Genomic DNA, 23,583 nt, shown 5'->3' on the forward strand with positions numbered 1-23,583 from the left:
CCTCTCAAGGGAGCGTCTAACCTGTTTGGGCGGGGGGGGGGTGTAGTTGCGGGGGGGGTTAATCATTTTCTTACAAATAAATTTCGATCTCCAATTTCCTAGATCAATTTTTTGTATTTTATAAATACGTATTTCGACTACCAAGTAGTCATCATCAGTATGAATTAGATAATCGTAATTACTCTCTTATTGTGTATATTACTCGTTGCTAATTTGGTGGCGGGCTGTACTTCTGCTAATTTGGTGGTGCTGTCCGCCACCAAATTAGCAACGAGTAACATACACTTGGGGATTTTAATCAGTTTTTTTTACTTTAATATTCGGCATTCACGCAATGCGGTATATTTCCGCTATCATTTGGTTATATTATAGTTGTGTTGGCCAGTTTTTATACCATGGTATATAAAATATTTTAGGTAGGTATACTAAGTTTAGTCCCAAGTATGTAACGCTTAAAAATTTTGATGCTTTGAACAAAATTTTGGTATAGGTGTTCGTAAAATCACCTAATTAGTCCATTTTCGGTTGTCTGTCTGTCTGTCTGTCGTCTGTCATCACGATAATTCAAAAACGAATAGAGATATCAATTAGTTAATTTTTATATCGAGCTCTGGACGTAAAAAGTGTGGTCGAGTTCGTAAATGAGCAACATAGGTGAACTGGGACTGGTATCCGTAGGACCCATTTTGTTAACCATAACCAATTGTTTGTTTTTACTTCTTTTTATTTGAATTTGAATTAGAATCCATCTTATAAGCCGTTAGAGATAGAACAAAAGTTTAAATGTAAAAAATGTTCCTTATACAAAAATAAATAACTTTTGTTTGAAACATTTTTTCGTAAACATCACTGTTTACCCGTGAGATCACAAATTTTTGTCTGTGTAATTTAAGTAAACAACACTCTATTTATGGTATTTCAACAATTAACTCTGTAAATAGTTTATAAAGAATACTTCTTAGATTTAAACTTTTGTTCTATCTCTAACGGTTTACAAGATGTGTCCTACGGACCCAAGACCCAATGTTGCTCATTTACGAACACAACCTCTCCTTTTACGGCCTGAGCCCGCAGTAAAAGTTTAAACTTAATATACATACGGCAGACAGACCGAAAATGGACTAATTAGGTGATTTTATGAACACCTATACCAAAATTTTGTTCGTAGCATCAATATTTTTAAGCATTACAAACTTGGGACTAAACTTAGTATACCTTCATATATTTTATATACATAGTATAAAAACGCAAAATATATATATATATATACGATTTAAAGATGATCCTTAAAAATCCTGATTTTTCGGGAACGTCCTTAAACATACTAACATAAGTTAATTAGACAAGAAAATGTGGGTTTGTTCGAAAGGAATTTGATATGGTTCAAATTTACAAAAAATTTTCAGGAAAATTTAATTTTTATTCATATTTCTTAATTTTGTAAATATACATTTTTGAAATTATAAGTTAAGTAATATACATGACTAGATTATAATTGTGTAATTTTTAATAAACAAATTTCATTTTTATAATTCCATAAATTATTTAGCTTCACAGTTGAGTAATTTTTGCGCTTCCATCTGTAATCAAAAATAAATTTATTAAAATATTAATTGAATTTATATTAGGTTTTTGGTAGTACATACTTATTACAATACATAATTAAAATAATAAAAAATAATTTTATTATTGGTGTATGGCTACAAGTTTTTTTATTTGATCTCAAAATTTGTCGAAAATTTTAAATAGGAGTTCGTAACACATCCTTTTTATCGTTACACGTTGTTTTTGAATTTTTCCAAATTTCTAACCCTTCTAAAACGTTCATAAGCTTCCCTTTCTTACATGTGTGTAAAATTTCATCTTCAAATTTATGGTCATTTAGAATGCAATGGTCTGAAAAAGCTGTTGCATCAATGTTTTTTAGTCGAATAGATGCACTATGTTCCTCTATTCTTTCTTTGAATGCGCGGCCCGATTGCCCCACATCATAACGGGACATTCTGCACTATTAATTTCGTAAATATCTGATTTTTCTTTATCTAAAGTTTTTTGTTTATTATTTACTAATAATTTTGGTAACGTTGTAATAATTTTGCTAGCTTGTTTTTTAAAGTTCCGTATTGATGAAAAAATGGATCCGTTAAAGAATTAATTTAGTGTTTGTCTGATTTTCAATATGCCTATCAAAAGTTGAAATTTGAGACAAATTATATAGTACTTATAGTGTAAATAAACGAATTATGATTAGAGGGAAGGGGGATTGGTACTGTAAATTAGAAATCAATAAAAAACTTTTTTCAATTTACATTAAGGGACATATTAAACGAAAAACTTCGTTATGAGCAATACTAAATAGATTACATCCCTCCTAAATTATTTTTTAAAATTGGGGAAAAATCTAAAGTATATGACCTAGAGCACAGTTTATAGGAAAAATCTAAGCAAAAACTTTAGTTTGTTTTTAACAAATTGTCGTAGCTTCAGACGTCTGTACAATCGAAAGTATTGTTCCTCTGTTAAACTTTTTGAAAATGTAACTTAAAAGTAACTTATTATTTTTATGATCTTAAAAAAGAGCAACAAACGTTAACACCGAGTGTAAGCGTTAGTTTCCATGAAAACCGTCATTACCATTAGTAAATTTTTTTATTTTCTCTAGAAAAAGTGCTATTTAGCGTTTTGAGCGAATTAATAACTGTCAAAGAGAAATTTACACTGACTACAAATTACTGTATCTGCTAATATAATGATCGCGCAGAAGTCTAGCGAGCATTATTCGAAAGCTGAAAAAGTATTCTGTAACGTTCTTATTCCCTCTCTTAGAAAAATGATGGTAGATTTTCTTCAAAAAACAGTAGAGGAGTATGAAGTAATTGGGCACGCATGTAATGGAAGCGTTCACAAAATGAACTTCTTTAATGCTCGTCGTACGAGCTATTTTGAGCGAGTTAATAACTATGTCAAAGAGAACATATACATTTTCACTTAACTACAAATTACTGCATCTGCTGATATAAAGATCGCACAGAGTTCTAACGAGCATCATTCGAAACTAAACGACTAAAACAGTCTTCTCTAATACAAAGGGTACAGATATCTGAAATTACGACAATTTTTTTCTTAAAATTCTATTTTAAAAGTCTGTACCCGATAATTAAAAAATGTTTAAACTTACTTGAATCAACTTGTATATTTGCATTAAGGAATCAACCGAAACTTTACATTTGGCACCATCGTTTACATCGACGTCTAGGCTTAAACCAGAGTTTCGACTTCGTTTACCCCATCCTGTTGAGAAATTTAATTGAGCTTCTGATTCAATGATTAATGTTACCAATATTGTGCAGATGACTACGAATACAATTGTTGAACGAACCATTGTTGCTGTAACAATTAAAAAAGATTCATCAAATTACTCCCTAGAAAAATAAAACCGAGAATCAAAAAAAAATAAACATAGAATTCACAAGTAAAAACAAACACTTGACTGAGTTAATTGATGAAATACCATGTATAGATAGTGTTGATTACGGAATCGTTTGTTTTTTTTACGTTGTTTGGGTGGAAATATAGCCACTCTTAGATAGTCACAGTTGTGTATACAGTTTGACAACCATCTCGTTAGCCATTTAAAATAAATGAAGTAAGAAGAGTTTTTATGGACGTTCCTATGTATAGAATAAAGAGGAAATGTACTGTGTGTGATGCGCATTGTACCGATGTGTACAACTTCAAGTGATAAATAACGTCTATAAAAACTCTTCTTACCTCTTATATTTTAAATGGCTAACGAGGATTAATACTCTAACATTTTTCATTACCGTGAATCGAAAAAAAATAACTTTTTTTAACATGAAGAATCTGACACTAAAAATTTGGATTTCCATTTAAGAGATTAAAGCTGACCTCTGTCAACATCCAGGGGATTAAGGGAGGGGAGTCGATTTTCACTGTAATAGGTAGATTTTTTTTAATCAGGTAAGTAACTCTCGAATTTTTCGGCTGTTTCCATACTCTTTGATTCTGATATATATGTCGCCGTAATATTGTAAACTAACTAATAAAATTCTAAGTTTGACTTCAAAAAAAAGGGGCTAAATCCACCCCAACCCGTGGTAACACGACCCAGGCCAACTAATCATAAAGCAATGAGTTGATTTTCGTTAATAGATGTTGAGTTAACAGTAGTTGGAGTGATTTTTACTCCCTTTATTTTAACTCGTGATCTCTGCTTGTTTGCCGAAAAAACTTTATGGTAACGATCAAGGAAGAAAAAAAAAGTATTAACTAATTAATTAATAATAATAATAAACTTGAAAAATTAATGATGCTATATTTAAATTACTAGCTTGATACCCGCCCGCTTAACTGGGCTCTTGATTTCAGTTATCCTCCTTCCATAACACTTGAAGGAATTGTTTTACGCAGATAAAAGATATGCACAGTTTTCAATTTTTTAAATTGTTAAATAGTCATAATTCATTGAGTACATCAGAAAAGGTGGCCATGAATCCCTTGGAATTTACTGTTTAAGGTTTTTACAGAAATCTTTAATTTATGGTTCAAAATGATGATCATTCTGCTCCATTTGTGATAATTATTTTGTACCATAAATTACACATTTTTGTAAAAATTTAAAATAGTAAATGTCAGATTAAATTTAATTTTTAAAATTTTTTTTATTAAATATCTATGTCTTTGCAATTTATAGTTCATGTGTTATTCTGTTGTATGAGCTAACTATATTGCTGTACATTTTCATTAAAAACCATTCGCTAGTTTTGGTGTGAAAGCGTAACAATCAAACGAACAAACAAACAAACAAACATCCTTATTTTTACATTTATTATATAAGGGATTTAGAAAATAGATGGAATTTCTTTAAACATGCAAAATATTTTTTAACGAAATATGATAAGTAACTCATTGTGCCAAATAATATATTTTTACAATTGTAGTTTATAGCCTAGGAGCCCAGTCATCTTGAGTAGCCTATTTATGTATTTTTATTATCTAAATTCAGTTTTTGAATGGTAGGTAGTGATTTTTTCGTAAGCACCTTTTCCAAGTTATAGGTAGATACTGTTTAGTTTGTAAAAAATCAAGAATGGTCAATTTTAAGGCTGAAAAAAAAAGCTAAATAATGGAATTTTTTAGCTTACCTCTAAAATAAATAAATTTAAACTCTTTTTGCTAGGAGTTTTATTCCCTATATACAGGGTGTCCCCCCCGTCAGTCAATGGGCATAGCTTAAGGTAAGGAAATTTTTTTACAAAAATATGTTAAAAGTAGACTAAAAATATTAAAAGTTTTCAACTTTTTAGAAATCTATATAAGCTACAATAAGGGCTTAAAAGCCTTACTAGCATTTTGTGGTTAAAATAATATCCATGTCCTTTTCTGATATATAAGCTAAAATATTGTTAATAATCAAACCCTAACTTGAGAAATAATTCTTTCCTTACTCAAACTTTTATCACCTATTTCACACCCTTCAAGTTTTATTTTCTCTACAAAAAACCAAAATAAGTCGAAAATCATCAAAATTACTATAGTGGTTTAGGTGTGAAAACGTAACAAATAGACAAAGCTACTTTCACATTTATAATATTAGTTCGGCTTCGGATAATTGTTAACAATCGTACCTTATATTTCAAAATACAGTATATTTGAAAATATATTAAACAAGTGAAAAGAAACAATTGGCTGAGTTAATTGTTGAAATACCATGCATAGTCAGTGTTGATTTCTTTATCACATGACACATACAAACATGTGACACATACATAACTGATAATCAAGTATAGTATATATTATAAAATTTCCGCCTAATTGGCGCCCTCACGGGTAAACAGTGATGTTTACGAAAAAATGTTTCAAACAAAAGTTGTTTAATTTTTGATAAGGAACATTTTTTATATTTAAACTTTTGTTCTATCTCTAACGGTTTACAAGATGGGTCCTACGGACCCAAGACCCAACTAACCTATGATGCTCATTTACGAACTTGACCTCACTTTTAACGTCCTGAGTACGCTGTAAAAATTTCAGCTCGATATCTTTTTTCGTTTTTGAGTTATCGTGTCCACAGACGGACGGACGGACAACCGGAAATGGACTAATTAGGTGATTTTATGAACACCTATGACAAAAATTTTTTCCTAGCATCATTATTTTTAAGCGTTACAAACTTGGGACTAAACTTAATATACTATGTATATTTCATATATGCATGGTATAAAAATATACAGGGTTTTTCAGCATAGCTAATCTAAGGCGTTTTTTTAAGGAGGAGTGTGTTACATTGGAATGTGTAAAAAACTAATTTCATGTTTATACAAGCTCATAATTTTGTTGTCAATGAAATTATTGTATAATTAATGAAATTATTTGTATCTTATTTTCAACTAAGATGATGAAATTATTATAACTTCCTATGCCTATAGGCAGGCTTTTACTCAAAGAATATGTGGAATGCAAATTTTGTAAATTTTTAAGAAAAATATCATTGAAAATCGATATAAAATACATTGCTCCTATGGAGAAATCTCAAAAAACGACATATTTTGAAAGTTTTTGATAAATTTCACTTGGAACGAATTAAACAAATTTAAAAAAAAAAAAAAAACTTTTTACTAGAAAGTAAACATATCAGCAATGGCATAGAAAAGAAAAGTCTCCATCCATATAAGGGATGTACGAGTAGGGTAAATTATTTTTATCTTATTTTCAATTTTGATGATGAATTTTAGTATATCTTTATGAATATAGGCGAAAAATAAGAATAAAATTTTTCGATGTCTGTCGGTTTACCAAATATCGAAAGCTGAATAACTAAACAAAATTTTCAATTTTCGATATTTTGATAAATACGCCGGATATCGAAAAATTGTATTCTTACTTTTCGTCTTATATCGTCAAGTTATAACATAATTCACAATCAAAATTGAAAATCCTTGAACATCCCTAAAGCTCAATATAAAATTAATTTTTTTTTAAATTTCAAAAAAATTAATAAATTAATAATAAAAAAAAAACTGACTTACCAATTGATCAAAGAATTTGATTGTTATAACGAATAATAATTAAAATCACTGAAGACCAACAATAGACTGATGCACTGAAGTACAATTGAGATGATATTTGTAATTAATGAGTGATGAGTTCGAAATACATTGTCTTTATAAATTGTAATATTTAAGGGAGGGTGGGTATCAGATGATATGTTTGTACGCCAATCAAAACCCTTTAGGAGAAATCCCATCTTATCATTCTCTTCACAATTAAATCAAATATGATTGAAAAAGGAATAGCCGTTGGTCAATAATACATGAGGTTTCTTTTCTAATTCTTATTCTTAAGTGGGTGTGCGGCGAATGTCTTATTTTCAACATCCGGAATCAACTCGCAGGTCTTCTTTTAAAAATGACGTAAATCGAAGAAATCATACCATCAATTTTTTTTTTTTGTTTACTTATTTCGAAAACATAAAAAAATTATTAATTTAATAAAAATAAAAAATTGTTTTACAAAAAAATTTCTATAAACCAAATGAAAACACACAATTGATTGAGCTAATTGTTGAAATACCCTGTATAGAAAGTGTTGAATGTCAGTGCTTCCATTTTTTTAATAAATTAGTATAGATGAAAAAACCAACAGTTTTTCAAAAATGTTTCACAAGACCAATAGTTGAAACCATTTGCAATTTTTCAACTGCCTATCTATTATAAGTTTGGAAAAATGGACTGCAAAGTTTTATCATAATTTTAGGTACTCACGATTTTGTTTTAACACAGGAGGGGTTGAAGAGAAATGTTTGCCTTCCATTCTTATGATAGGCTAATTTTTTTGTCGCGTATTTCTTTAAAATTGTTGGGAAGGTCTATAAAAGTGCACCTGTTATAATCCTATAGTGATAATAAGAGCAATAGGGCTAAATACTTACATAAAATACGTAATTTTATTCTATATATATAGGGTAGCGTGGGGTATTTGGCACCATCTAAGAAATATTGTAAAAAAAACTCATAATTTCTATAAATTTAATTTGTATTTAGCATGAACGTAAGTTGTACTTATCTAGTTACCAGAAAATCATAGAAAAATCTTAAGACTAAGTAACATTTGTCGAAAATTAAAAAAATTCTGGATTGTGTCTTCAATTACCCGAACGTTTTGGAAATAGGAGCCAATAAATGTTCCATAAGTCGAATAGGAGCCATTAACATTTTAATCAGTCTAGTCTCATCTTTGATTTCAGGCAGTGTCAAATAAATATAATCTTATATATAAAAGAATTAAATAACAAAAGGAACATTTGGTGACAAAATGGTCTCGGTTGTCCAAGCATTATGTTAGGAGGTGTAGATAGCTCCCGGTGGTCCATCTTTTTCAAGCTGAGGCGAATGGCGTTGGCTTGGAAAAATAAAAGAAAGTGGGATGAATATTCCTGGAGCACTCATGGCCTATATTTCCGTCATATTTTTTCCTATTTCCCACGAAACTTCCAATTATTATAGGTACGAGGAATAAAAAATCCTGTGATGGGGTAATGAGAGCCATACAGCTCTCATTACACCGAACGTGTGCAACTAAGTCCTAAGTGCTTTAGGCTAGCTCTATCAAACATAAACAAAGACACTCGAACTTCATGTACGTAATTACTGGCATTAGGGAAGTCCATTTTGGCCTTGTTCCCATTACCCGCGAGCTCTCATTGCCCCATGTTCCCCTACTTTTTTTTCAAATAAAAGTATAAAAAATTCCATATTAATACTACACTACGTCCATGTAAAAATAACAATTAAATATCTCCCCGTTTAATTAGAGTAGTATTTCTCAAATTAACCACCTTAAAAGCGCATAAGACTTTGAAGAGCGTGGTGAAAAACTCTTGAAATAAGTTAATTCAACTTATAGAGCCTCCTTGCGGACGCTAGAAACGTTTAAAAAGATAATAAATCCTTGTGGGTGCTGGAGATTTTGAAGGGGAGCAGTTAAAAAAAGAAGCCTTTATTTAAATTTTATTTCAACTTCAAAAAAATTATTTTAATATGTACTTAAATCGGTTGGCCTAAAATGGTTGTAGCCTTAACGTCCCTGTGTCACTGGGTGGTTGCGTATAATTGTTTGTAGGGGTGTAAAATACGAGGGTTGAAAATGTATTTTCGATAATATGTTGCTATTAATTATTCATCTACATTATTCTTGACTGATCTAGAACGTTCTCAATTAGTCTAGACATTTCTAGAAAAATCTGAAATATTCCGGATTGATCTAAAAACTTCGAGAAAAATTTGGAAAGCTCCAAAATTTATTACATTGTTTTGATTTAATCTAGAATGATAGACGATTTTAGAAATTTTGATATGGCATAGAACGTTCCGAATTGTCTCAAAATTTTTTAATAACTTTGTAAAATCTGCTTTTATTTGTATACCATGCATATATGAAATCCTAGTCCCAAGTTTATAAATTTTGGTATACGTGTTCATAAAATTACCTAAATGGCCCATTTTCGGTTGTCCGCCTGTCTGTCGCAACGATAACTTAAAACCGGAAAAGAGATATCAAGCTGAAATTTTTATAGCGTGCATAGGACGTAAAAAGTGAGGTGGAGTTTGTAAATGAGCAACAAAAATTGATTGGGTCTTGGGTCCGAAGGACCTATCTTGTAAATCGTTAGAGATAGAACAAAAGTTCAAATGTAAAAAATGATCCTTATCAAAAAAACACACAACTTTGGAGCCAAACATTTTTTGGTGAACATCACTGTTTACCCGTGAGGGCCCAAATTGGATTAGAACATTTAGTATACATACAGGTATTGTATATATTTTAAATTTATACGTTACATATGTTATATTTGTGTTTGTTTGTTTTAAGCATATGGTATATCCACTGAAAAAGTGAGAGGAAAGATATTCTTATTACTTTGTATGTAAGAGTGCCTATCTTTCTTTAACATGACATGACAACAATTAACTTGTCAATTGTTTGTTTTTACTTCTTTTTATTTAAATTTGAATTAGAATCCATCTTATAAACCGTTAGAGATAGAACAAAAGTTTAAATGAAAAAATCTTCCTTATCAAAAAATAAACAACTTTTGTTTGAAACATTTTTTCGTAAACATCACTGTTTACCCGTGAGGACGCAAGTTAGGACAAAACTTTATTTTCTCCATTTTCTCCAAGACTATAAAAAATAGAGAATTGAAAACTTGCGGGTCCCGTCAACTAGTGGTTTTGTGAAACATGCTCGAAAAACGAAACAATATTCTAGAAAATACTTTCGAAATCTTCGAATTGTATTTTTAAACTCTTCTAATTTATAAAAAATAATGCAAGCTTATTACTACACAGGATATTTCAACAATTTCCTCAGTCAATTCTTTGTTTTCACTTGTTCTTTAAATAATATTCGCGTAAAATTTAAAAATGCAGTAGAAAACAGTAAATTTTTTAGTCAAACGAAAATAATTGATAATGAATTTAGAATTTAACATTAATTGATAATGTAAAATCAATAATTGTATAATTAGAAGAAAAAAAAAAGTAAAAAATACCCAAGTACTTGTGGTAAAAAGTAAGTACTTGTCGTATCTCAACCAATTTTGATGCGAGAAAGTCGAATAAAAAACAAAAATGTGCAAAATGTCTGTCAGCTTCAACTTTTGTATAAAACTTTATTAGACATTTTATCAACTACTTATATTCTATTGTCTGTACTATTTTTACTTGATTATATTATAAATATAATAAAGTATTGCGATCGAAAAGGCCCACATCCTAGGGAAAACGTTTCCAAATACAGGAAAATGGGATTTTCTAGGGAGAGGCTGAGGGGACAGCAGTGAAACTTCGTATCAGGGTTTATATCAACAAGTTTATATCAAGTCCTGGGTTTGATATAACTCCCCTCTGGAACCATTCCCCCGGGAGCCGTGGAGCTGGAGGGGATGAAATCGTCAAAAGTGGTCAAATCAACCCTACCCAAAATTGATCAAATATTATTTAAAATGTCTCTTTAAGTAACTTTTGTAACTTGGTAATCTTTGCTTAACCTCACCCTTACCAAACTACATCCTTCTAAATATTATATTAAATCCAATAAATACCTAAGCCTGTTCCTCATTACCGTGTGATTCCAAATACCGCTATGCTTGTATCTATAACTGATGAAAAAATCGAGAAGGGCCACACCCAAGGAAAAACCTTTCCAAATACAGGAAAATGGAATATTCTAGGGAGAGTCTTAAAGAACAACAATGAAACTTCGCATTAAGGTATATATCAACAAGGTCCTTGGTTTGATATAACTTCCCTCTGGAATCCCTCACTCTATTACTAAGACCGTAAGAAACTGAAGCTTTTCCTTGTTTTTAAATAATTCTTATAATTGGCTGCTTTCAATAAAAATATTACAAGAATAATATATCAATTTTATAATATAATAAAGTCTTGTCCGATGTTTCGGACCGTTTATTCATACTTTGTTCCTAGTGCCTCGGTGGGTTAAAAAAATTAAATGCACTAAACGCTACAATGGTTAAATGTTACTTTGTAATCTGTATTACCTGCTGTACATAGAGGTAAATAAGGGTAAATTAAAGGATATGTTTATATAAATATCCGCTAGTTGGCAGCTCTGTTCTGTTGTTGTATACTTGTCGTGTATTACAATACCTGTAGGCAGTTCAAGAATCACGTATACGTATTGTTTATTTTTAATATTTACAAATAATACTAAATAAATAATAAAGAATATATATTTTTCTCTTCCATAAAAATTGATTTTATAAAACTATGAATATACATTGTGATTATTATTTAACCAAAGGAATAATAATACTTATGATATAATATTACATATTGTAATCGCCCCCTTCTTTTTAGAAAATCAATGTTTTCAAATCCACATTTTTATTCTATAAAAAATTTCTGTAAAAAATACATTTCAAAGTAGAAACGTTTTATTGTACTAGAAAGAAAAAACTAAAGTTTTCATCTGAGTAACCTCATCGACAAGTGTGAATTCACCAAATTTTTTTGGTGGGAGCATATTAATTTTTCATAAGCATTTTTTGAGTTAGTTATATATTACTGTTTTTCATTGCCACTGAAACTGGCCCATTAGTTGACTTGAGAAAAACACGAAAATTGAATTAAAACACGAAAATTGAATTCACCGTCAAATGAACCCGATTTTTGGGTCAAACACAGAGTGAAAAAGTAGGTAAAAACTCAAAATAATTTTTGTTTCGGAATTTGGTAAAAGTTGGTATATAGAAGGTAATTTTAGGTTAGGTTAGGTTATATTGGCTGTCCACGAAGGACTACAGAGCCCATTGTGATACCATATACGTATTTTACCACTTTTCCGCTGATAATTTCATTTATCAGCTCCTCAATTTCAGAGGCTGCGTGCACCTCCTTCATGCATATACTATCCACTACACCAGGCCATCACAACTATTAATTAAATTATTTTTGTTGCGCGGACGGCGGGAATCGAACCCGCTACCCTAAACATACCGCGGACGGAATTGGTTACGCCTTAACCAACTGAGCTAATAGGGCGACATAGTAATTTTGAACCAAAAAATACGAAAATTGGGTTCATTTAACAGTGAAATGAGTAGATTTTGAAATATCGCCCTAAATCTTGTACGAAAAATTGTTTTCGAAGAATAAATACCGTCAAGTGATTCAAATATTAAGGTTTATGTTTATCCCAATTACTCTAATCAAAATTATCAAAAGTTTCTATCAAATTAATTCATTTTCCTGGTTTTTTACCATCTAAATTTTATTACCTGCAAAATCTACCAATCCTGATCGAGTAGGTAAGACCCATATGAAAATTTTACAACAGCGAATCAATTAAAGGCAAGGAATAAAGTTCTGAAATTCAATTTTAAGTTTTCTATAACTTTTGAAAAGATCCTCTTGACTCTGTGCACATTCATGGTAGGCAAAATCAGATCAACACCCGCGCTACCAGTGGATAATTTTGGCGTTAAGCGAGGCAGTTAAGACTAATTTTCAATTGTTTACCTATATTTAGTTATATATATGTATTCTTTGATTTAGTATAGTAAACGTAAAATTAAAATTATTGAAAATAAGTGACAATTGACTTAGTTAATTGTTGAAATACCAAGTATAGACAGTGATGATTAAGGAATCGTTTGTTTTTTCACGGCATATAAGTAAAGAGAGGCAGCTACTTAGATAGCCACTCTTTCAACTTTCCATCTTTTAAAGTTGCAAAGGAAAAGCTCTGAAAACTCTTTTGCGTTAAGCGTGCAGAAAATTTCTTTACGCTTTTGAAATCTATGTACTCTGAAACGTAAGGTCTCAAAATTTAAGGAAATTTTTTCTTGGCTCGATTATATAACCTATTTTTTTTTTTTTTTTTTTCAAAAATAGTAATAGAAGTTAGAAACGGCTATAATGATATTACAAGATTTTTCTCGGTATTTTTACATCCAATAATTAAATTTATGAGCGAATCTATGCGCGAGTCATCTCTAGCTATATAATCTATACATATAACATAGTAAAAACATATACAAATAACATAGTAAAAAACTCGTGAGTAGCAAAGCTTCATCACTAAAGTCATATTTCCCCCTCATTTAATGTTTTTTTTTATTAGATGATTTGTCGCCCTATTAGCTCAGTTGGTTAAGACGTAACCAATTCCGTCCGCGGTATGTTTAGGGTAGCGGGTTCGATTCCCGCCGTCGCAACAAGATTAATTTAATTAATAGTCGTGATGGCCTGGTGTGGTGCATGGTATATGCTTGATGGAGCTGGACTCAGTCTCTGAAATTGAGGAGCTGATAAATGAAATTATCAGCGGAAAGGTGGTAAAACACATGTATGGTATCACAATGGGCTCTATAGCCTAAGTGTCCTTCGTGGACAGCCAATAGAACCTAACCTACTAGAAGCTTTTGATTGAAATTTTATTTTAGTTTTTACATGTTTTTTTAACAAAAAGAGTTCCGTTAAGGATGTTAGTTTTGGAAATTCCGTCATTTAGGTATTTTTTACTAGAATCAAACATTCCGGTTAAGGTATGTTGCGAACTATAGTCTCAACATCTGTAATTTATACGAAGATATCATTAATCTTAGTCGGTAAATTAAGTAAAAAAGAAATTTTTTATGTATAGATAGACAAATTTACCGAATGAATGTTACAACTTGTCTGGCTAACAATTTTTTAAAAATTTATCCGGCTTAATTTTGAATGCACAGAAAGGATTGAGGTAATTCGAGTGTTTAAGCAAGTACGGTGAATGATAGTCCAAAGTCCCTTGATCACACAGTTTTGGGGCCTCTTGAGGCTCTTGCGGGGCAAATTTTTGAATTATTTCATTTTAAACTTGTGATTTTTAACACAGTACCTTATAGAAGAACTCTAGAAGTTAATTAATAATTAATAGAAGTTAATTGTAAGAACTGGATGTTAATTGTACAAAAATTAATCGATGATTGAGCTTCAAAAAAGTTTTCGTCATGAAGAATATTTCACAGATTCTGTTTATGCTAAAAAAAACGTTACCTTATACGGCGCTTTCCAAAAAGAAAACATAAAAAAACTTTGGTTTTTGACGCTTTTACGATATTTTTAGAATATTTTATTACATTTACGTCATACAAATTGCCTAGTAATTTTTTTCTAGAATTAAAAAACTTCCGAACGAATTATTCGAACTTATTATCTCGAGTTAGAGACGGTCAAGCGACTTCAAATTTTTATGGTAATTGTATTATTATATTCTTAATAAGTAGTATTTCAAATTTTCTGTGACTATGACCATAGCGAGACAATAATTATACAGCCTTAAGATAGAAACATCAAAAGTCTAAAAATTCAGTGAAAATCAATATATCAACTTTTAATTAATTGAGAAACTGCTAGTTTCAGAAAATCGACTAATAATAATCAACTAATTTGCTCGGTCTAGGTTTTAAACCGGATTTATAAGAAATCCCCACGCTTTCCCGTTAACCTTCGATACAGTACATAACTCTATATTTTCGTGGTAAATATGACTAAAAATATTGTATAATAAAAATAAACTTTAGTCACATTTAGTCATAATTTAGATGTTGTAGTGTCAAATGATATAATCCATAAGCTGTCCGCTCCGTTTGTTGCTTGCTGCTTCGTGCCTTCGTTGAATTCTGTTTTGTTCAGTTTAGAATGAAATGTCCTTCAATGTATAAAAAAAAGTAGATTGTAACATATAAAATATACACTCTCTCGAGTTGGCGTCCAGTATAAAAATTTCAAGAGATAAATTCTAGCACGTATATTTATTTTACATATTCATGCTTGTTGAAAAAAAATTTTTCCCTCTGACATGTAAAAAAAAGTACACATTCGTTTTGTCATATTTTTTTCTGAAAATATAAACTTATTGCACAGTATCGAAAGGCAACGGGAAAAGTTGTCGTGTGTTATAAATCTGTTTTATGACCTCTAGAACACATTTTATGTAGTTTTTTTTTAACTAAAGCAGGACGTGCTCAATTACGCTGAAATTCAGTAAATCGTTTTAAAAGCGAGGTCTGTTTTCCAAATTCGAAATCGCCTTTTTCGACGTTTTTATGGCTTAAATCTTCAATGCAGCCTTCCCAAATTGCGCTAATGGATTGAAAACTAGTATTTTGTTTGGATTAGTGGCAAGATGCTTCTTATAAGGGTTAATGTCAATCCCAGACCTAATTTACTCTTTTTTATATTGAAATATTATGTTTTTCAGGCATTTCTTTTCTTCAATTTTAACAATTTTTAAATGAATCGAGCCTCGATAAACCGATTCAAGATCGATCCAAGAATCGATTTTTTTGAATGAGTCACCCATCCTTATTTGTATATGTCAACTTTCTAGACCCCCTACCGGTATTTTATGTAGATATTGCATATTTTCAAAAATTGGGATTCACATAAATCTCATTTCAATAAAATGAATCTTTTAATAAAAAATATAAAATGAGGGGGCAATATGACTTCAGTGATGGAGATCTGTCCGAGTTTTTTTTTCTTTATTCTATGATGATGTTTATATTAAAAACAGTTAAAAATCGATATAACCAGTGACGGATTTATAATATGCTTTTGGATATTTTGAAACTATATGAACCATATTGTCCTTCTCCTCTTTCTATAAACTATGACGTTTCGAATTTAATTTTGAAATTCGAATTGAAATCTAGAGAATTTTATTATTTTTATAATCCATGACGTGTTTATATTTTTAAACAATTGAAAATCGATATGAACAGTGTCGGATTTCTCATAGTTTTGAACCCTCTGTTTTCAAGCCATATCGTTAGCCATTTATAATATATGAAGTAAGAAGAGTTTCTATGGACGTTCTTATGTATACAACAAAGAAGGAATATGTACTGTGTGACAAAGAGGGAATGTGTACAATTTCCAAATATAAGTCTGACCGGCTGTGTTCATGTATACACACATACAACCCCTCTTTGTTTTATACATAAGAACGTCCATAGAAACTCTTCTTACTGCATATAATATAAATGGCTTACAATATGGTTCCAAACAATTAAAGCAATACTGGCTTCCATGCATTGCGTAGATATAGAATTTATCTAGCGTTGGCAGTCGGCTACCTGCCACCAAAAATTTCCATGCCATAGAAAATTAAATTTTTTGATATTTTGATCGTATTGTTTTCTTGATATTTTAAACTCAAAATGACTTAACACATATAATTACTGAAATATTGAATCTATAAGTAGAAACGCGTATTTCCGAAAATAAAATTGAATATCTAAAAAATTGAATTTTCAAAATAACCATAATTTGTTTTGAAGTAAAATTTCAAAACTATTAGATTGATTTTTCAACTTTTCATAGAAAATGAATGAAAGAAAAAAACGAACTGTAGCTTTTCTGAAGCTCAATATTTTATCTTCTGAGAAATAAAATTTTTCTATTATTCGAATATTTATAAGTAATTAAATCAAGAGCTTCCTACTGTTTTTACTGATATCTTAAACTATGTATCCGGTTGGGTAACTTAACTATTTCATTATATATTCATTTAATAAAATGACATTTGCTTGTATTTATATAACTTTATTAAATTCCTTCTTAAGATTTTTCTAGAGTGGGTACAGCCCACCCTAACTACACCATAGCCTTCATGAAGTTTCATATGGGTATAGTTATACAAAGTAAGAAATTTTTGGCGTCTCAGTCTCAGCAGGATTTTATTCCCGAAAATGGAAGCCTTCACTACGATATATTATTTTTCGTTTAGGATTTCCAGCAATATACCAGAAATTACTCGTCATATGATTCGAATTTTTGTTCAAATTTACTTCTTATTAATTTTATAAAAATTTTTCGAACGATTCAATTCTTTCTTTACTAAACATCGAGAATTATTGGAGGGACTATATCCTCCCTCTATGACAATTTATGGTAAAAAAATACAAACATCTTATCCAGTTGACAACTGACCCGAATCCACTCCCCTCTCTCTCTCTCTCTCAAATTCAAACTTTGTGTACCACTGTAGAATGGAATAAACAGCTTCAAAAAAAAAATCTGTTTAGATTACATAAACAAAAAATGTAAATATAAATAATTTTAAAATGTATACAATTTAGCAAATTTTCAACAGTATATTGGCATACGGGGTCAATTTAACATTAATATTTGAATAAATACGCCCCTGTCTATTGGAAAATCTGCCATCGTCGATATGAGAAAAATAAAATAATTAAAATCACTTTTTTTTTCTACGATAATTTCCTTTTGAATAAATAAACAATCTTATTATCAATTATTAAAATAATTCAATATTGAATCAATTGGGATTTACATAAATGATAATTTTTTATTTAGGTTACACATTATGAATAATTTCAAATTTCGTGCATTTATAAAAAAAAAATGATCTCTATAGTATATAGAGTTCATTTGTTTTGTATATGTTATCTATGGTTAGTGAGTGGTAAGACAGTTTTGCCAACACTGCATAAGATTGACTGATATTATGATATTTATATATGTATATATATATGTTTTATGGCGTTCGTTTTCTACAAAAGAATATCCAAAACTTACGATTCAAACCAAACAATATTAATTAATAAAAAATGTTTCTTCATCATAATTGATGAGCTTAAAACAAAACAATTGTATATAACTGAAGTGTTTGAAACAAAATGTATATTATATTGATCTCATGACAGATTGTTAGCACAAAAAATCAGTGATTGAAAACAACTATTTTTCAAGAAGTTAGGAAAATGGCACCCGGCATTTTGTATGTTTTTCGATAATTATTAAATGTGATCTATATAAAATAACAATTGTATAATAATAATCGTAATATTAAATTGTTTATCGATATTGTGCATTTTAAATAAAAGTGTTTTTTTGTGAGATTCAAGAGATGTGATTTCGAAATAACAAGTGATGTAAATTAAAGTGCGCTATTTATCTATAGCCAGCCATATAATTATTAATCTTCACTCATAACCTGTTCTAAATATTATTTTGAGTCGATTTTCCACATAATTTCGGTTGTTTTTAGAGTTTTTATTTAATTTTTTTTTGTGTTTTGAGTGAAATTTTTTTTAAATGACTTGATATTGAATTTGTATATATAAAAAAAAAAATTTTTCCAAATGACTTGGTTAGTAGTGAGCAATTTAAAGACAACGAATAAATTTAAACAATTTTATAAAGAATTCAATGTACAGAAAAAACAAGCAGTGCCACAATGGCCACAGCTGTATCTGAACAAAATAATGTTCAACAAACGTCCGGTGATGCAAAAATCACACCATCACAAGTAATGCATAACGGTACTGATTTAAAACAAGGTAGTAATGTGAAAATTGAATCAAATACTGGCTCCACACAGCGTTTATTTGGTATGAGTCATCATCAATATATACCGACATCATCGTCAGAAGTTACTACAACACCAGGTCAATTACCGAGTGATCCAGGTAGTGGTGTACATACATCTAGTCCAAAACAATCACCGGGTAATGAAAATAGTGGACCTAATAAACAGAGTTCGTCGCCGTCATCAAATACAGAATTTATGCATGGTAATGATGAATCAGGAGGGCCACGACCTAACAATCCGCCTGGGGGTTATCCACCAATGAATGCATCTAAAATGCAGTTACCATTAAATGTAAGACCTGGTGGACCTGGACCTGGAATGGTCATGTATACATCACCTCAAGGGCCATCACAACAATATTTATCTGGACATCGAATATCTCAACAAAGTGGCCCGACTCCAACATTAAATCATTTGTTACAGACGTCAAATACAATGCAGCGTATGCAAAATTGTTACGGACCACCTCAAGGTCCACCAACATCGAATGTGGGTAGTGGGGGTAATAGTGGACCAAATGATTCAATGCCATATTCACCTCAAAGTTGGCAACATCCTCAAGGACCCCCTCAACAATCACAGAATACGTTGTATCCACCACATCAAGGAAATATGCCACCAATACCACCTAGCCCGAATGCCTCAATGCCTCCCACATCAACGCCCCAAATTTATGGAAATCCATCATCTGTAAGTGTTGCGGTTTATGATTTGATTATTATAACAAGGTGTTCGGAAAAGTGTATGCAAAATAAAACCCTGCACACTCGATTAAATCAAAGAAATTTGTTCCATTCTCAAGGTTACTACGTTGTAGAAGATTAAAATTTCTTGGACGACAAATTTCGATAATGGATTTTAGTTTATGTAAAAAAAAGTCGAAAAGTTTATGTATAATTGAATTTTGTATTGTATTTTTTCAAGGGAAGTAGAAAATGAAAATTTGGTTATTAAATATTATAAAACTTGGCATGGGCGGATATAAGTTTCATCCGGATGCAATCTTGAGCTATTCAAAACGTTGTAGTCCAGCATTTGGTTTTCAACTTGGACTTACTTATTAAAGAGGAACTGTTAAGCTTTTTTAGATCATTGCTACCATTACTTCTTAAAAATTATCGAGAAATTTGTTCGTGATCTACGTTTCCCTCTCAAAGATTCGTCTCGTTTCTCAAGAAACTCCCCTTGTTTGGATTGAGTTCGGGATGTCGTAATAAATAATTTCTAAATTTTGATAAAAATTATCAAAAAAATGTCGTCTAATTTTACCCAGTGCTGTTAACATTAGTAACAGGTGTCATTAGTAACAATTATCGCTTATTCCCTACAAAATGGAAATGTTTCTTTCGGGAAGAATACTAAGGGCGCTTTAATACCAGATAATACTAATTACGTTATAACTCGGGACATACTAACTTCTGGACTTTTTATTAGCGAGCCTAAATATTTTTAGGTTAACGACGTAATTATAATCGGAAAAAATATTAAATTTGTGATAGGTTCTGGCCCAGAAAGTTTCGATTCCTTTGTGGTCTATAAATAATTAATTTTTTACTGTATTACAATCCTGATCATAGTAATTTTGGGGCGCTTATACGTCGATTTTTTATGCTTGTAAGCTAAATCAAATTGAGCTAGGTTTTAGTCAAATGAGCTTAATTTTTTTCGTGGACAAAAATATCAAGGAACAATATATTCAAAGCAATTCGAACTCAATTGTACTATTTTGAAGACCGAATATAAATTCAGCTTATTCGACTGAAACTCCGATCGTGTAAGCTAAATAATTTTTTGCTCATACATTTGGAACATAAAATCAGTATGTTCCAAGTTTTGGCATAATTAACTAACTTTAAGTTTAGGTGATTTGATCAAAATTTCGATCAATTCAGCTAAATTTATGGTTTTTTTCTAGTTTATCAAATCCAGAACTCAATAATGTCGATGAATGGTTCACATCGAGTGGAATCACGAAATACTGATTTCTGAGCTTTTTGGAGCAACAAAGACATTGGATCACTTAGATAAAATTTAGAATTAACCATAAGTTTATTTAATTTGATCAAAGCTCACTTCAAATTAGTTGCTTTTAATACCCTGTATATATGTAATATATAACTACGTGTACTAAGTTTAGTCCCAAGTTTGTAACGCAAATATTGATGCTATGAACAAAATATAAAATCACCTAATTAGTCCATTTCCGTCCGCCTCTCCGTCTGTTGACACGATAACTCAAAAATGAAAAGAGATATCAAGCTTAAGTTTTTATAGCGTGCTCAGGACGTAAAAAGTGAGGCTAAGATCGTAAATGAGCAACATTGGTAAATTGGGTTTTAGGTCCGTTAGAGATAGAACTAAATATCTTAAACCGTTAAACCAAAAAATAGACAACTTTTGTGTGAAACATTTTTCCGTAAACGTCACTGTAGGGTGCAAATTAGGGCAAAACTTTGGTGTCCATTTTCTCCAAAACTATAAAAGATAGAGATTCGAAAATTTGCTGGTAGCTTCAACTAGCGGCCTTGTGAAATATTCTAGAAAGTACTTTCGAAAATCAAATAAATGGCGGCCGAAAGGTCGCTTTTACAGGGTCCACACAGGGAACACTTTCTATACAGAGTATTTATTTCAACAATTAACTCAGTCAATTGTTTGTTTTTATATGTTATGAACCTTGTCTCCTAATAATCCTCCATTAATCTCTAATCGCAGAAATAAGTAGTTTCGGGATGCTAGATATTATGAACTGTATTTCTGAGTATGGAAGCTGAGGGACTTTTTCATACGTGCCACAATATTTAAGACATGGAGACATGAAGCCTTAAAAAAGTAATAAAATTTAAATGATATAAACAATTTATTTGATCATGAACCAGGTCTTTACTTCCGAGATAGATTACGATAGACTTTCGAAATAGTTAATTAACTTCGATAAACCTTTTTTAAACATAAAGCTATCTTGTTCATGTATCTCCTATTTCGCGAATGCAGCATTTCCAAATCTTTATCCACACAAGTATGAAAATAACCATTATTATCACTTTTCCAAGTTCAACATTTCTTGAGAAACTGCGCAATGAATATTATTTTTTTCCGAACACCACTTTTTATTTATAAATTTTTTATATTCTAAAAATCAATGACCTATTTTTTAATGTTACAGCCTTTTGTACATCGACCGCCTCAATCGTCAACGCCTAATACAAATTTGCCAGATTCAGTGGTAAGTTTTTGAGCGTCTTTGTTTTTTAACGCGTCTTTTGATTCAGATATAAAATTAAGATGCATATAAAGATTGATCAGTCCAGATTTTGGATTCGAGAGATTACATTTTGAGGTTTAATAAGAGAAAATATGAATGTTACTTTGAATTAAGCAATATAAGGGATCGAATTTTTGGCTAGTGGGAAAAGTGATTCTAAAACTAAGATATGGGGACATATCTATTCCAAAGCCTCCGAAAAAGCTTTATACTGTAAGAATTAAAGCCAGAAAAAGTCATAAGATTGCAATTCTATGGAACAATATGACTTTTTTCGGGACCCATCTTAAAATGTTCGTATAAGTGTATAGAACAAAGTCATATTGATTATAAAGTGTGCTGTTACTATATGCTCACGCGCGCTCGCTTACAAGTTCTTCCAAGCTAATTCTGCTGAAAAATCATGTAATTTGAGAAATAAACCTTATATTTTGGGATAGTAAGGATTTTTCCTAAAACTGACTGTTCTTGAGATACCAATGATTGAAAAAAAACAAATTTTAATTTTGATGAAATTAACAATTATTGTGTGGTTTCGGTCAAATATTTGACTTGAAACTTGTTGTATTTCATATTTTGAATGATTTTAAACAATTTCTGTTTCTTGACTCTTTCCACCTCCCCTCACCGTTTTTAAATATAAGCGTTATAAAAAAAAATTCGCATTTTTAAGCTATAATTTTCTTATAAGCAAACTTGACGATTGTCGTATGATTGTGATGAAATATTTGATTTAAAAACGATTGAAATTATATTTTGGACTTTTTGTGTCCTGTCATTTTTCACCTTACCTCACCACTTTCAAGATATAAACGTTAAAAAAAGCCGTAAAATGTTTAAAACTAGAAAAAAGCGCGGAAACGGTTAGGTAAGTTGAAAAATTGAAAAAATTATAAGGTACAAAAAGTTCTTAGAATAGTCCAAAATTTACATTTCAATCGTTTTTGAATCAAATGTTTCAATCATACGATAATGGTCACTTTTGTTGATGGCAAAATTTTAACTTAAAAATGCGAATTTTTTTTGTAACGTTTTATATTTTAAAAGTGGTTAGAAGAGGTAAAAAGAGCCAAGAGTCAAAAATTGATTAAAATCATTCAAAATATGAGACGCAACAAGTTTTAAGTTAAATATTTGATCGAAACCACAGAATAATTTCGACAATAAAAAATTTTCATCAAAATTAAGTTTGTTTTTCTTTCAATCACTTGTATCTCAAAAACGGTGAGTTTTAGGATAACATGTCAGACAAAAAATGCTAAGAATAGTCCAAAATATAAATTCCAATGACTCTTCTCAAATTTCATGATTTTTCAGCAGAATTAGCTTGGATGAACTTATAAGCACGCGAGCGCCTAGTAAAAGCATACTTTCTAACCAATATGACTTTG

The 23,583-nt window shown here is 30.5% G+C and overlaps 2 protein-coding genes across 5 annotated transcripts in view; one reads left to right on the forward strand and one right to left on the reverse strand.

The window, feature by feature from the left end:
- Positions 1–1,453: 1,453 nt before the first annotated feature.
- On the reverse strand, positions 1,454–7,156 carry LOC123302708 (hypertrehalosaemic prohormone-like). The gene is made up of 3 exons (XM_044885755.1): positions 7,050–7,156; positions 3,179–3,387; positions 1,454–1,580 (listed from the first exon to the last, which is right to left on the reverse strand). Exons 2-3 carry the CDS (start codon positions 3,380–3,382, stop codon positions 1,542–1,544), a joined length of 243 nt encoding a protein of 80 aa, XP_044741690.1. The 5' UTR covers positions 3,383–3,387; positions 7,050–7,156; the 3' UTR covers positions 1,454–1,541.
- Positions 7,157–18,692: 11,536 nt separating this feature from the next.
- Positions 18,693–23,583, forward strand: part of LOC123302694 (trithorax group protein osa) — a 59,504-nt gene continuing 54,613 nt past the window's right edge. For all 4 annotated transcript variants that reach the window (XM_044885730.1, XM_044885731.1, XM_044885733.1 and 1 more), the window contains exons 1-2: positions 18,693–19,617; positions 22,094–22,153. In XM_044885730.1, the coding sequence (XP_044741665.1) occupies positions 18,793–19,617; positions 22,094–22,153 (885 nt within the window). In that variant the 5' untranslated portion in view covers positions 18,693–18,792. The remainder of the gene's footprint in view (positions 19,618–22,093; positions 22,154–23,583) is intronic.

This window comes from Chrysoperla carnea, chromosome X, assembly GCF_905475395.1.
Source record: "Chrysoperla carnea chromosome X, inChrCarn1.1, whole genome shotgun sequence".
NCBI lineage: Eukaryota > Metazoa > Arthropoda > Insecta > Neuroptera > Chrysopidae > Chrysoperla > Chrysoperla carnea.

What these genes read in the sequence shown, in the direction of transcription:
- LOC123302708 (XM_044885755.1), bottom strand. Translation starts at nt 3,382, where the DNA reads ATGGTTCGTTCAACAATTGTATTCGTAGTCATCTGCACAATATTGGTA. An exon ending in AAATATACAAGTTGATTCAA is followed by an intron (nt 1,581 to 3,178) that starts GTAAGTTTAAAC and finishes TTTTGATTACAG; the next exon opens with ATGGAAGCGCAAAAATTACT.